Source organism: Staurois parvus, unplaced genomic scaffold (assembly GCF_062004578.1).
Source record: "Staurois parvus isolate SC_StPar_1 unplaced genomic scaffold, SC_StPar_1.0 ptg000207l, whole genome shotgun sequence".
Taxonomy (NCBI): domain Eukaryota; kingdom Metazoa; phylum Chordata; class Amphibia; order Anura; family Ranidae; genus Staurois; species Staurois parvus.
In genome coordinates this window covers 1,047,014-1,060,908 of record NW_028318003.1, presented here as the reverse complement: position 1 = coordinate 1,060,908, position 13,895 = coordinate 1,047,014, and the positions used below count along the sequence as shown (strand labels likewise).

Here is a 13,895-nt window from a genome sequence, read left to right as displayed (position 1 = left end):
AGAGGACAGCTGCAGTGTTTACACTGCAGCTGTGCTTTCTGTCAGTCCCATCAGCTCCTGACATGCTGATCCGGAGAGAAGAGTATCTCTCCGGATCAGCCTTGTTCCTGTGCAGTACACACCCCCGCCCCCTAGTAAAACACTCCCTTCACACAGTTAACCGTTTCAGTAAATAAAAAAGTTAACCCCTTCCTCCCCAGTGCCATTAGTACAGTGTCAGTGTTTTGTTTTTTTTGTATTGATCACTGTATTGGTGTCAATGGGGATGTCAGTGACCCCAAGTCAGTTCCCCCCTCAGTGTCAGAATGTCCGCCGCAGTCCTGCCATAAGTTGCTGATCGCCGCCATTATTAGTATAAAAAAAAATTAAAAATCCCAGTATCTTTCCCGCCATTTGTAAACGCTATAACTTTCACGTAAACCAATTAATTTACACATTGTTTTTGTTTTTGTTTTTTTTTTTTAGCAAAGACATGTCACAGAATACATTTTGGCAGAAATTTATGACTAAATTTGATTTTTACATTTTTTTTTACTGGACATGTTTTATAGCAAAAAGTCCAAAATATTTTTTTTCCTCAAAATTGTCAGCCTTTTTTTTTTTTATAGCGCAAAAGATAAAAACCGCACAGGCGATCAAATACCACAGAAGGAAAGCTCAATTTGTGTGAAAAAAGGACGTAAATTTCATTTGGGTGCAGCATTGCATGACCGCGCAATTATCAGTTGAATTAGTGCAGCGCCGAGTAGCAAAAAGAGGCCTGGTCATTAAGGGGGGTAAATCCTCAGGAGGGCAAGTGGTTAATTTCAACAAGCAAAAAACAGGTCCCCTATCCTGTCAGATAGTGCTGTTCTGTGTGGCAGAGCATGTGTAAATCTCAGAACTGGATGGACAGAAGTACAAATCCTGTGACAGATAAAAGCACCATATATGTATACAATGGGGAAAATAATTATTTGATCCCCTGCAGATCTTGTAAATTTGCCCACTTAAAATTAAATGAAGAGTCAATAATTTTTATCATAGTGTTATTTTAAATGATAGAGGCAGAATATCAACCAAAAATCCAGAAAACACACACGATTCAAATGTTAAAAAACTGAGTTGCAGTTCAGTGAGTAAAATAAGTATTTGACCCCCATGCAAAACATGACTTAGAACTTGGTGAAGAAACCCTTACTGGCAAGCACAGAGGTCAGATGTTTCTTGTAGTTGGTTACCAGGTTTGCACACATCTCAGGAGGGATTTTGGTCCACTCTTCTTTAGAGATCTTCTCTAAATCATTAAGTTTTCTTGACTGTCACTTGGAAACTCGAAGTTTCAGCTCCCTCCATAAATTTTCTATAGGATTAAAGTCTGTAGACTGGCTAGGCCACTCCATGACCCTAATGTGTTTCTTCTTGAGCCACTCCTTTGTTGTCTTAGCAGTATGTTTGGGTCATTATCATGATGGGAGACCCATCCACGACCCTTCTTCAGTGTTGTGGCTGAAGTTCTCATCCAAGATTTTACAATACATGGCTCAGTCCATTGGCCCCTCAATGCGGCAAAGTTGTCCTGTACCTTTAGCAGAGAAACAGCCCCAAAACATAATGTTTCCACCTCCGTGCTTGACTGTAGGGATGGTGTTCTTAGGGTCATTGTCAGCATTTTTCTTCCTCCAAACACGGCGAGTCGAGTTAATGCCAAAGAGCTCAATTTTGATCTCATCTGACCACAGCACTTTCTCCCAATCCTTCTCTGAATCATTTAGATGTTCAATCACAAACTTTAGAAGGGCCTGTACATGTGTCTTCTTGAGGAGGGGGACCTTGCAGACACTGCAGGATTTCAATCCATAGTGGCGTATTGTGTTACCAATGGTTTGTTTGGCGACTGTGGTCCCAACTGTCTTGAGATAATTCACAAGCTCCTCCTGTATAGTTCTGGCTGATCACTCACTTTTCTCATGACCATCCTTACCCCATGAGGCGGAACCTTGCATGGAGCTCCAGACCGAGGGCAACTGATCACTATTTTGGATTTCTTCTATTTGCGATCGTTCCAACAGTTGTCTCCTTCTATCCAAGCTTCTTGCTGATGGTCTTGTAGCCCATTCCAGCCTTGTGCAGGTCTACAATCTTGTCCCTGATGTTCTTTGACAGCTCTTTGGTCTTGCCCATGATTGTGAGGTTTGAATGGAAGAAAGATTCTGTGGACGTGTCTTTTATACACATAACATGTTGCTGTTAGGAGCAACTTCTTAAATTAACAGGATTAATCTGTGTACCACATGAGCACATAGCCAGTCTGTGGGAGCCGGAATTATTGTTGGTTGGTAGGGGAACAAATACAAATTTTACTCACTGAACTACAACTCAATTTATAACATTTGTATCCTGTTTTTTTCAGTATTTTTGGTTGATATTCTGTCTATCATTTAAAATACACCTGTGATAAAAATTATAGACCACTAATTTCTTTGTAAGTGGGAAAAATTACAAAATCTGCAGTGAATCAAATAATTATTTTCCCCACTGTACTTAGCCGTTTGCCATGAGTTTAGCTTGTATTAAAAAAAAAATCCTGATCAGTTGCATGCAAATTACTATTAATACATGTGAAAGAAAGCATCATACTGTATAAAGACAAAACAGTTCAACAGAGTACACATACAGTAGTCCACACAGTTCCTCTATCTAGATAAACTAGAATATATTTTTTATAGATCACGGAAGAGATCAAAATAAAAAACCCAGAAAAAAAATCTTCAGCTCACATGCGAACACTCAGGATGAGGGAGAGGCAAACCTCTCTCTCAAATGAGATTACATTTTCATTTCTATATTTAGGAGGGCAGGACTGTAGCCACTGGAAGTAGAAATTGACTTGGCGTCAGTGAGAGTAAACAAGTCATCTTTGATATTAGGGGGAGGAATAGGGCTCCATTGTTGGTGTCCATGGGAGAAATAGTGCCCAATCATTGGTGTCATTAGAAGAAATCGTGCCCCGTTGTTGGTGTTAGTAGGAGAAATGGTGCCCTGTTGGTGTCAATGGGAAGAAAAGTTCCCTATTGTTGGTGTCAGTATGCAGAATTGTGCCCTATTGTTGGCGTCAGTAAGTGAAATAATGTCCCACTCGTTGGTGTCAGTGGGAGGAATAGTGCCCTATGGTTAGTGTCAGCAGGAGGAATCATGCCCTATCGTTGGTGTCAGTGGGAGGAATCATGCCCCATTGTTGGTGTCAGTGGGAAGAATAATGCCCCATTGTTGGTGTCAGTGGGAGGAATCATGACCCATTGTTGGTGTCAGTGGGAAGAATAGTTCCTCATGGTTGTTGTCCGTGGCATGAATGACGACTCATGGTTGGTGTCAGTGGAAGGAATAGTGCCCAACTGTTGATGTCAGTGGGAGGAATCATACCCCAACATTGGTGTCAGTGGAAAAAATAATGCCTGTTATTGATGTCAGTAGCAGGAATAATACCCCATTGTTGCTGTCAGTGGGATGAACTGTGCCCCGTTGGTGTCACTGGGAGGAATAATGCCTCATGGTTGGTGTTGGTGGAAGAAATTGTGCCCCATCATTGGTGTCAGTGGGAGAAATAATGCCTCATGGTTGGTGTCAGTGGGAGAAATAATGCCTCATGGTTGGTGTCAGTGGAAGAAATAATGCCTCATGGTTGGTGTCAGTGGAAGAAATAATGCCTCATGGTTGGTGTCAGTGGGAGAAATAATGCCTCATGGTTGGTGTCAGTGGGAGAAATAATGCCTCATGGTTGGTGTCAGTGGAAGGAATAATGCTCCATCGTTGTTGTCAGTGGGAGGAATCATACTCCATCATTGGTGTCAGTGGGAGGAATCATGCTCCATCATTGGTGTCAGTGGGAGGAATCATGCTCCATCATTGGTGTCAGTGGGAGGAATCATGCTCCATCATTGGTGTCAGTGGGAGGAATCATGCTCCATCATTGGTGTCAGTGGGAGGAATCATGCCCATTGTTGTCAGTAGCAGGAATTATGCCCCATTGTTGGTGTCAGTGAGATAATTCATGTCTGTAGTTTGGAGACCACTACAATATATGGTTCCAGCAGCTGTATTCATGTAATTACCCGCTTACACACTGATGTTGTGATTTGGGTGTGCATTAGCTTACCATTTGTTTTACTATCACTACTTGCACCAGAAAGCATACTGTACTTTTAGCCTGTTTACTTCTAAAAAAAAAAATCACGTTAGGTTTAAGTTATTTGGCACGAACTAAAAAGTGTATCTAAGCCAAATACAAAAATGTATTATTGAGGCTTATCAGTCTTTAGATGTGACAGTTGTACTGTTTCCCTTTTAATAAAATACAAATTGCTCTTCATCTATGAAATCAGTCAAAATTATTGTGTATTTATTTTAAATCCTGCTGTGTCTGAAATGTACCTGTGCTAGCCTCCCATAATACTCTAAACATCAGAAAAATGGAAGAATGGACGTGGGAAGGTTTACATGGAGACAATCCTCCAATTGCACGGAACAGAACGGTCAATCCGACCTGTATTACATTATTGGAGCTGAATAGGGTATTTAGGCAATGGGCAGTTGGGGAAGTACACTGAAGGGACAGAACTTCACCTGCATGGCGTTGCTCATTAACAATGCATCAAATAGGTTATATGTGAAGCTGTGACACAATAAGCTGCAGAGCAGCGAACACGAAATAGTGTTTATGACAGGTAAAACCGTTCACATATATGAACTTTGACCATGTATTCAACTGCATAAACGAAAACTCTGTTTTTACATAGTTACAATCTGTGATGCTGATATAAAGATTCCAGTCTCTGAGACCCAGCAGGAGTGAGAGTAACTATGGAACAGTATAGAGGCAAGAAAGATCACATACACAGATATTTTACAGTACCTGATAACTGTTTGTTGCTTCTTCTGGTTTCTTATCATCTCGAATTCTAAGGAAACGTGGGAAACGTAGTGAAATTCCCTTTTCATCTTCCACCTAAAGCAGAAAAAAAAATAAAATTACTCTACCCACTAATAATTTTTTAAAATGACAAACTAAATTCAGAATCTGCCTTACAGATTAACACAATGCAAATACACATGGAAGCAATCAACTCCAAGGGAATATATTGAATACAAAATTCAGGTTAGTAATACTGTAGACAGCAGCAGCAGGACTGAGCTACAAACCTAATCTCCATGGTTCTAGATCAGAAGTTAATTCTTCACAACGTTCCGCACCAAGTACGTCCTCTGACTTACGAAAAAAAAAAATCGAGTCGGGATACAAAGGCAGTAGCTGTAGCTGGAATACAGTAGAGGTAACCAGTGCCACCTCTTCTAAGGAATCAATTACTGCAATGGTTGCACCCCATCTTATCTGTACGATTACCAAGACTGGAACATGGAACTATATACAACCCATGTATATGGTATACAATATTGCCATATTCTAGGGATGGAGATCCAGTAGCCAGAATTCCAATGCTAATGATCATCATGGCAGAAGCTAGTGTCATCAATATGTGCTGTGAACAATGCTTTTACAATTCCCTTTGTTTTTAATAGTGCTCTCTCACTATGATGATAGCTGGTGCACCATGCTGGTATCTTTGTTAGAGCCAACCAGAGCAATCAAACTGCTTGTCGGGCAGAATTTTCAATTGTTCATTCACATCCTTTTATGAATTTGTTTTCACCTTTACTAATAGGTAATTCTACTTACAGCGAGCAAGAAATAGTTAAATCTGTCTCCTAATGTCATCTGACTGGATGGCCCCTGCAGCTGTACTATAAGCTGCTGTCAACACGTCGCTCAGCAGCAATGGTATTCCAGGCCTCCATGTTCATAGAAGCAGAAGACACAAAATTTATTCTGACCAGACCAAAACATGTTTATTCATGTTTTACGAATATAGACAGTTCTGTAGTGCACTTTTTTTTATCAGGTGGTACAAAAGGAGAATAACGAGGTAAATAAGAGGTGCATGTACTGCATAGTAACAATGCCATAGTATAGAATATCCTACTTGCATTCCATGAATATATGTTCAAAAAATACAAAACATTAAAACAAAACTTTATTTAACAGGTTTTCGGAATGCTTTCCACACGTCATACTCAGATTTAACACTATATTAACAATGACTGTAAAGATACTGCTAGGTGCGTCTCCGGCTGACCTAAGATCTCTCCTCATAAGTCTGTACAAAATAGAGTGATTAAATCAAATGGACAGATTACAAACGATTGCATATTTTACAAGACCTTCTGGGCAAGTCCTTGTGAGTACAGATACATAGTAGCACTGATGTTAACAATCCAATATTATTTCATTACTGGTAATGCAGATAATGCAATTTTTGGTTGACATGTAAAATCATTTTTTGGGAGTACACCACGGGACACAAAGTCTTTCTATTCATTATGAAAAGAGTTATGCTGCCACCTTCAGGTGATTGGACACTGGCAAAAAAGCCATGAACCATAAAGAAAGAGGGGTGGGATCTCTGTGTCCTGTGATGTAATCCAATAAAAAGATTTTATAAGTTAACCAAAATCCCATTTTCATTCTCGTACATTACAGGACGCAGGGTGCCTTTATATTTATTACAAATAGGGATATCCCAAAGCACTGAATAGAAGAGGAGAGCAATATGGGAACAAGCCATCTGGCCCCAAACTAAACCAAAAATCAGGCTAAAATCCTTTGCAGTATCCTGCTAACACACTGATCAAAGGTAGTATCCTAAGTGGTTTTAACGTCCACGTGGTCAACACTTCATAAACACCAATTTTCCCCAGACCCTTTCACTAAGCTCTGGGGAAAATCCCCATTGCATAGTACACTTCCCTTGTAAAACAAACAGTCTATTTGCCTTTAATAAATCAACCCCTGTGTGCGTAGGCAGCGTTTTTCAACTGTCAGGGGCCACACCTGGCCAATGCTATTTGACTGTGTGAATATAACCTTAGGCCTCTTTCACATGGGCATTCCGTATGTCCGTTTTTTACCTGTCCATTTAAGGATGAAAAATGGATGTCCGTGTATTTCTATGGACTAGCAGATGTAAACAGATGATCATCCGTTTAGATCCGTTAATGCCCGTATCCATTAACATCTGTTTTTTGAAAGAAAGAAAACCCTCTTTTTCTTCCGGGAAAAAAAAACGGAATGGATGTAATCAGACAAAACGGATGAAATTGAATGAAAACACTAATGTAAACTGATGAAAAAAACGGATGTTAATTGATCCGTTTTTTCTTTGAGAAAACATGACTGAACTGATGAAAAAACAGGAACACCCATGTGAAAGGATCCTTAACCTCCCTGGTGGTATTCTCGAGTGTAGCTCGGGGTAAAGTTTCAGTACCACAAGCGGTAACCCCGAGCTACACTCGGGCTTACCATGCAGCGCTGCTCCGCGATCCCTCGGTCACTTACCTTGTCCTGCGCTCCCGCGATGTCCCTGCTGCAGTGTCCCCGGCAACGTAATCCGGCGGATGCCGGCATCTGTCATCTGGGTTCCGTCCTCTGCGAGCATCGGGACGTACAGGGGACGGAACGGCGGGAAATTTGAAAATTACAAAAAGTGACAGTCACAAAAATCACTAAAATCACATAGTAAAACATTACTGTACCAAACCATTTCACATACATTTTGTCCCTAGTGCTTCGTCCTGTGCCCTGCCTGCATTTTAACTGTTCTTTCTACCTGGAAACTGAGAAATGTCCATGGCGTCCAAAAAGCGTCCCTTTAGGTCAAAAGCAGACCAGCTAGAGAACAGCGATAGTAAATTAGAACCACTTGCAGAACTGAGTGATAATGATTTGTGGGGAAATTCGTCATCAGACACTGAAAACGATTTTGTGACTTTGCTCAGTGATGTGCGAACTTGGCGCTATATTTCAAATTTCAGTGTGTTTGGTTTGATTATATTATTGAATTCAATTTATTATTATTATATTATTTTTTATGATTATTTATTAAATTATAATTTATGATTTCGTGTTTCAAATTTTATCATACCCGGGATGTTTACTAGACTCTTGTTCGGACAGATTTCAGTGAGTTATTCCTAAGAATTACAGGCCTACAATATAAAACGCCAAATTTCCATGCAAAATAATGGTACCGCTTTCAGCACTAAAAATCTGAAATAATCATACAGCCAGGGAGGTTAATCCTCACAATAGGTGGTTGCTGTTCAGCTAAAGCAGCAAGTTCAGAGCCGCAAAGCAATAAGGATGACCAAAGCTATATGGAGATGCATTTCTGAGTCTGCCAAAGGATGATGCAGAGCTGGCCTGAACTTCATGTGCATTTTTATGTACCATAGGGTTGAATGGCTGCAACTCAGCAAATGTAGACCTGCATTTGGGTACGATGTACAGGATGGCATGCCATATTCTCCAGTGACATGCCTTTCACATATATCAAGGGTCACATGTCACAGAGGTCTGGTCAAAAGACTTTTATTCCAGCGGAGTTCCAAATCTCATGTTTGTGTGATGACTCTTCACAGGCCCCACTCCACCAACCCCCTTACATCAATGTCCTCAGCTCCACGTCCTATTAACCAATCACCCATGTGTTACCTGAAAAAGATTGGCACCTCCAATCCTCTCCTCTGCCCTATCATGGAGTCAATAGCAGCAGTAGGGAGACCCGGGAAAGGACACCCAGGCTGCTAAATGGTGCAGCTGCAACAGTCCTGATTAGACTGTCCCTCAGTCTGGGCCTGAAACACTATTTAGTGATCCCTGGTAGATATAGAATTCTTCCCTGTTTTATGCAAACTAAACAAAATACATACCAATCCCACTGCAGCTTTATGAACTGGAGAAATTGAAAGATCTGCACACTTCACTTCCCAAACTTGCATAGGTTCAAACCAGTGATCTGGCTGTGCTGCACTGTCCCAGCGGTAGTAGCTGCGTGGTCCGTCAATGACATAGTCCTACAATGAAGATTTATGGAGGAATAGTGTTAAGATACATAAATGATCTCTGAAAACGCTTAACAATTCAAAGTTGTTACATCTTAACTGTACTTGCTTGCTTCTATTCAGTGAAGTCTAGAAAAGCATCTCATTGTTTTACATATTGGATTACCTTTAGGAAATTGTAGTGGTTTTCTAAATCCTCATCTGTAAACCCTGTTCCAATCTAAAACAAAACAACAAACATAAGTACATTAATTATGGCACAATAGAAAGCTCAATTATAAATGTCTGCATATGTAGAAAGTAAAGCTCATGTAAGTAAATACATAAGTAAACTTAGGCCAAATCAAGACAACACTACTTTAAACTTTATTTTAAAACTGAAGTCCAGGCAAATGTAAAAGTAAATACATGAAAACAGGCCATTTTAGTTACCAATGGATTTGCATTTCTGTCTATTCGGCCCTAAAATTTACAAAGCTCTAAATGACATACACTATATTACCAAAAGTATTAGGATGCCTGCTTTTACACACACATGAAATTTAATGGCATCCCAGTCTTAGTCTGTAGGGTTCAATATTAGATTGGCCCACTCTTTGCAGCTATAACAGCTTCAACTCTTCTGGGAAGGCTGTTCACAAGGTTTAGGAGCGTGTCTATGGCAGGGGTAGGCAACCTGCGGCTCTCCAGCTGTTGCAGAACTACATGTTCCATCATGCCTCTGCAAGTCAGTCTTAGCTGTAACTGTAAATTTTGCAATGTTTAATGGGAAATGTAGTTCCACAATAGCTAGAGAGCCGCAGGTTGCCTACCCCTGGTCTATGGGAATGTTTGACCATTCTTCCAGAAGCGCATTTGTGAGGTCAGGCACTGATGTCAGACGAGAAGGCCCGGCTTGCACTCTCTGGTCTAATTCATCCCAAAGGTGTTCCATCGGGTTGAAGTCAGGACTCAGTCAAGTACCTCCACCCCAAACTCGCTAATCCATGTCTTTCTGGACCTTGCTTTGTGCACTGGTGCGCAGTCAAATTGGAACAGGAAGGGGCCATCCCCAAACTGTTCCCACAAAGTTGGGAGTGTGAAATTGTCTAAAATGTCTTAGTATGCTGATGCCTTAAGGGTTCCCTTCATTGGAACTAAGGGGCCAAGCCCAACCCCTGAAAAACAACCCCACACCATAACCCCCCCCCCCCCCTCCAAAAAACTTAACACTTGGCACAATGCAGTCAGGCATCTACCGCTCTCCTGGCAACCGCCAAACCCACACACATCCACTGGATTGCCAGACAGAGAAACATGATTTGTCACTGCAGAGAACACATCTCCACTGCTCTAGAGTCCAGCGGTAGCTTGCTTTACGCTACTGCATCTGACGCTTTGCATTGCACTTGGTGATGTAAGGCTTGGATGCAGCTGCTCGGCCATGGAAAACCATTCAATGAAGCTCTCTGCACACTATTGTTGTGCTAATCTGAAGGCCACACAAAGTTTGGAGGTCTTTAGCTATTGGCTCTGCAGACAGTTGGCAACTTCTGCACACTGTGCGCTTCAGCATGAGCTTACCCCACTCTGTTATTTTACGTTCTTTCTGTTGCTGTTGTCCCCAGCTGCTTCCACTTTGTTATACTACCACTAAATGGAATATTTAGTAGCAAGGAAATTTCATGGATGGACTTATTGCAAAGGTGGCAACCTATCATGGTACCACGCTTGAACTCACTAAGAGAGCAACCCAATATTTCACAAATGTTTACAGAAGCAGTCTGCATGCCTAGGTGCTGATTTTATCCATGGAGGTGATTGGAACACCTGAATCCAATGATCTGGAGGGGTGTCCCAATACTTTTGGCAATATAGTGTAGCACCGCCCTTTCTGGCAAGGAGGGATATCCAGGGTTTCTTTATTGCACCTAAGTAACCCTTAAAAGGTATTTACACCCCCCCCCCCCCCCCCCAATGTGTAACTGTACAGTGACTGGAAAAGCTGACTGATAAGCTCATCTCTTTGTCACTGTTCTCTTCTCTGATCAGCATCCCCCTTATTAGCCCACAAACAGTGCAATACTACTACTACTTGTGCTGCTTTTTCCATTCTCAGTCTGAATTGTACAAGGACAGTAAGGTGCTGAAACCAAGTCAAAATTCCAATACTTATGATGGTTGCAAAAAAATATTCCGGCTCTCAAGCTATATTTATGATCGCAGCTCCACTACCTAATGAGTCACTGATCTAGAATGGGCACACAGCAAAAGAAGGCAGAATGTACATCCTACACAGTGTTCCCAGATAAACACTAGATAGTAAAAGAAAAATCAGCATAGTAAACCTACTATGGCAAGTTTTTATTTTTTATTCCTCACAGAATCATTTTAAAGGATACTTCATATATGTAGATATCCTTTAGGTTACCTCTGCAATCCACCAGCACCACTCCAATATTTTATACTAATTTTTCCATGCTTCTGGCAAATCTAGGCAGTACAGCCCATGGGGCACTACACAGCCACTGTTCCAAAATTTCCCAGATGTTACTTTACTTCTTTTGTGCATGCATGAAAATAAATCAAGTAAATTCCCATGGAAAGGTCATCTATCCTTAAAATACATAAGAGTTGGCTTCTCCTTTGTAATGAGTGGGATTTTTCCACAAAACAAAAGAGGATCCCATTGAACACTGTTGCCCTTAACTGACCTCTGGATACAGTAATATTTCCAGGGTAGAAAGGTCACTATGAATAATACAGCTCAGGAAATATCACTGCTTCTTGATGTGTAATGGCAGCTTCCAGTACTGGATTGCAGCCATGGCTTCCTTCAAGACATTTGATAAAATAAGCACATCTTTGAACATTTGAAACGCCTATGTTATTAGATATATACAGTTATACTGGCCGGCAGATTTATTTTTAAAATGTGGCATAGATCATGTTAAGTGATTAGTCTCAAGTTCATTACACAGAAGCCATTTAATATTAGAAAGTATCAGTCCCAATTTTTTTTTTTAAGAACGTTTAAACAGAAATTTATCTTTAAATAACTTTAATACACTCTCTACTCTATTCAAAACTAAAGAAAAAAAATTATATATATATATCTGGCTTTACACAAACGTTAAAACTCCTTATCCGCTACATTCCCAAATTTGTGGTTTTAAAAAGTGTAAAGCTGGTAATACATTTAAAATTTTTTGTCTGCAAGCTGAAGGAAAAAAAAACACCCGAGTCCTTCATCCATGTTATACAGTCTGGATGGACGACACTCCCATTGTGCTTATTCTATATTGACAGCCAGCCCCGCACGCTGCCAAAACACCCGAACAGTGGCTACATCTGATGAACCAAGAATTTTTTTTTAACCCAGCTCCTTTGTTTTTTCAGTCAAAAGATATCAGGAGGGAGTGAATTCTGGCCAGCTTAATCAATGCTAAGCAAGCCTTGGATTTACACATATCATGCAGTTTGACTGAGCAATGTATTAAGAAACATGTAAACCATTGCAGATTCCAGCTACATGGTATGTACAGTATATTTGGTTTTATTTTTATAATATATGTTTATTTCTCAAAAGTATAAAGAGGAATTTTGATGTACATGTAAAATATGTATCTTTGAATACAGTAGAGGAATAGACCATGGGTTATATGCCACTACCATCTGGTGATTGGACACTCAGAAAAGCTTTGCTGGGACTGCTCCTTAATGTCCCCATATAACTCAGCCCACTCCACAAGACTTCAGTTTCGTTATCAAGCAATAGAGAAATCACAGAGAAGTGAGGGGAGGGACCCGTGTCCTGTATATATAGATATCTTAGCTTATTAGTACAAGACATGTCCCCAAGCATACAGAAGGGGAAGGCAACAAGTCAGTTAAGCAGTAGCAATAGGCCCACAGGAGGAAAACAGGAAGAACAGTGGGCCCCAAAACAATCTGTTAACAGAAACACCTTGCTGCATGAGCAAAAGTAGAGACCAAACAGCTGTTTAGCAACCAAAGATAAAGATAAATGCAAAAGATAGAACTTAGGTGGTGACTCCGCTCAAAGGAGGACTGCAGAACCCTAGATGTTGTAGAGGCCCGAGAACCTGATTTTAACAGAGCATACACTAGGGAGGGGGAGGGTTGGACTCATTCCCAGAGGGTAGAAGCCACTAGAAGAAGAAAAACAAGGGAATACAAATCATCACACAGGTGGGTAGGAGGAGCAGTCCCAATGGGGATACTCTGTTAAGAAAATAAAAAAAAGTGAGAAGCAGGTTCACCTAAAGACTCGGCAAGGCCATAGATTTTAAACTTTATCCCAACTGTTAAGGGGATTACTGGTGAAATGTTGTGCTGGTCAGCAGGACATGTCAAGAAAATGAAGGTGGTTTTAAGAGAAAAACCAGAATCATCATGAAGGTAAGAAGAATTCTGGTCTCCAGGCTACCTTTTCCCCAAGTGGAAAAGGGGTCTAAAGAAGGCCAAAGCTCTTGGACAGAAATAGAAGCGGATTGGATCTTATGAGGTTCCCCCAGATGTGAACCCCTCTATTTAGAGTGATAGGTCTTGATGGCCACAAGGACCTGTAGGTGTATCATTAAGTGACAAGGAAGAATAATATGAAGTAGAATATTGCACAAGTGCAAGGTGTCAAGAGATAAGATAAGAGATTTTTAACCTCACTAGGCAAAGCTGTTTTCCTAAAGATTGTCAAGCATTAGAAACATCTTGTGTCCAAACAGGGATGTTAAAAGGAGGCATCCAATGTAAAGCTAGAATCCACCTGGTGCTAAGGAAATTAGTCAACTGCCTGCCCTGACAGTCATGCACCCTTAGGCTTATGAGGATGGCTGAGCATGGGAGGGAAAGTGCAAAAACTGCTTGTGAGCCATAGGTGGCATGGAAGGGGAACCGCCCAACAAAACATGGGAAAATTCAGATTTAAACCAATTTTTGATACAATTTGGCAATAGCGT

At 40.8% G+C, this 13,895-nt stretch overlaps 1 protein-coding gene across 1 annotated transcript in view; it reads right to left on the bottom strand.

Annotated features, from left to right (window-relative positions):
- The window catches only part of LIG1 (DNA ligase 1), a 136,243-nt gene that overhangs the window by 4,232 nt on the left and 118,116 nt on the right, over nucleotides 1–13,895 (bottom strand). Inside the window, exons 25-27 of the mRNA XM_089678536.1 lie at nucleotides 9,104–9,157; nucleotides 8,806–8,949; nucleotides 4,892–4,984 (exon numbers count right to left, since the gene is read on the bottom strand). Coding sequence (XP_089534662.1) covers nucleotides 4,892–4,984; nucleotides 8,806–8,949; nucleotides 9,104–9,157 — 291 coding nt within the window. The remainder of the gene's footprint in view (nucleotides 1–4,891; nucleotides 4,985–8,805; nucleotides 8,950–9,103; nucleotides 9,158–13,895) is intronic.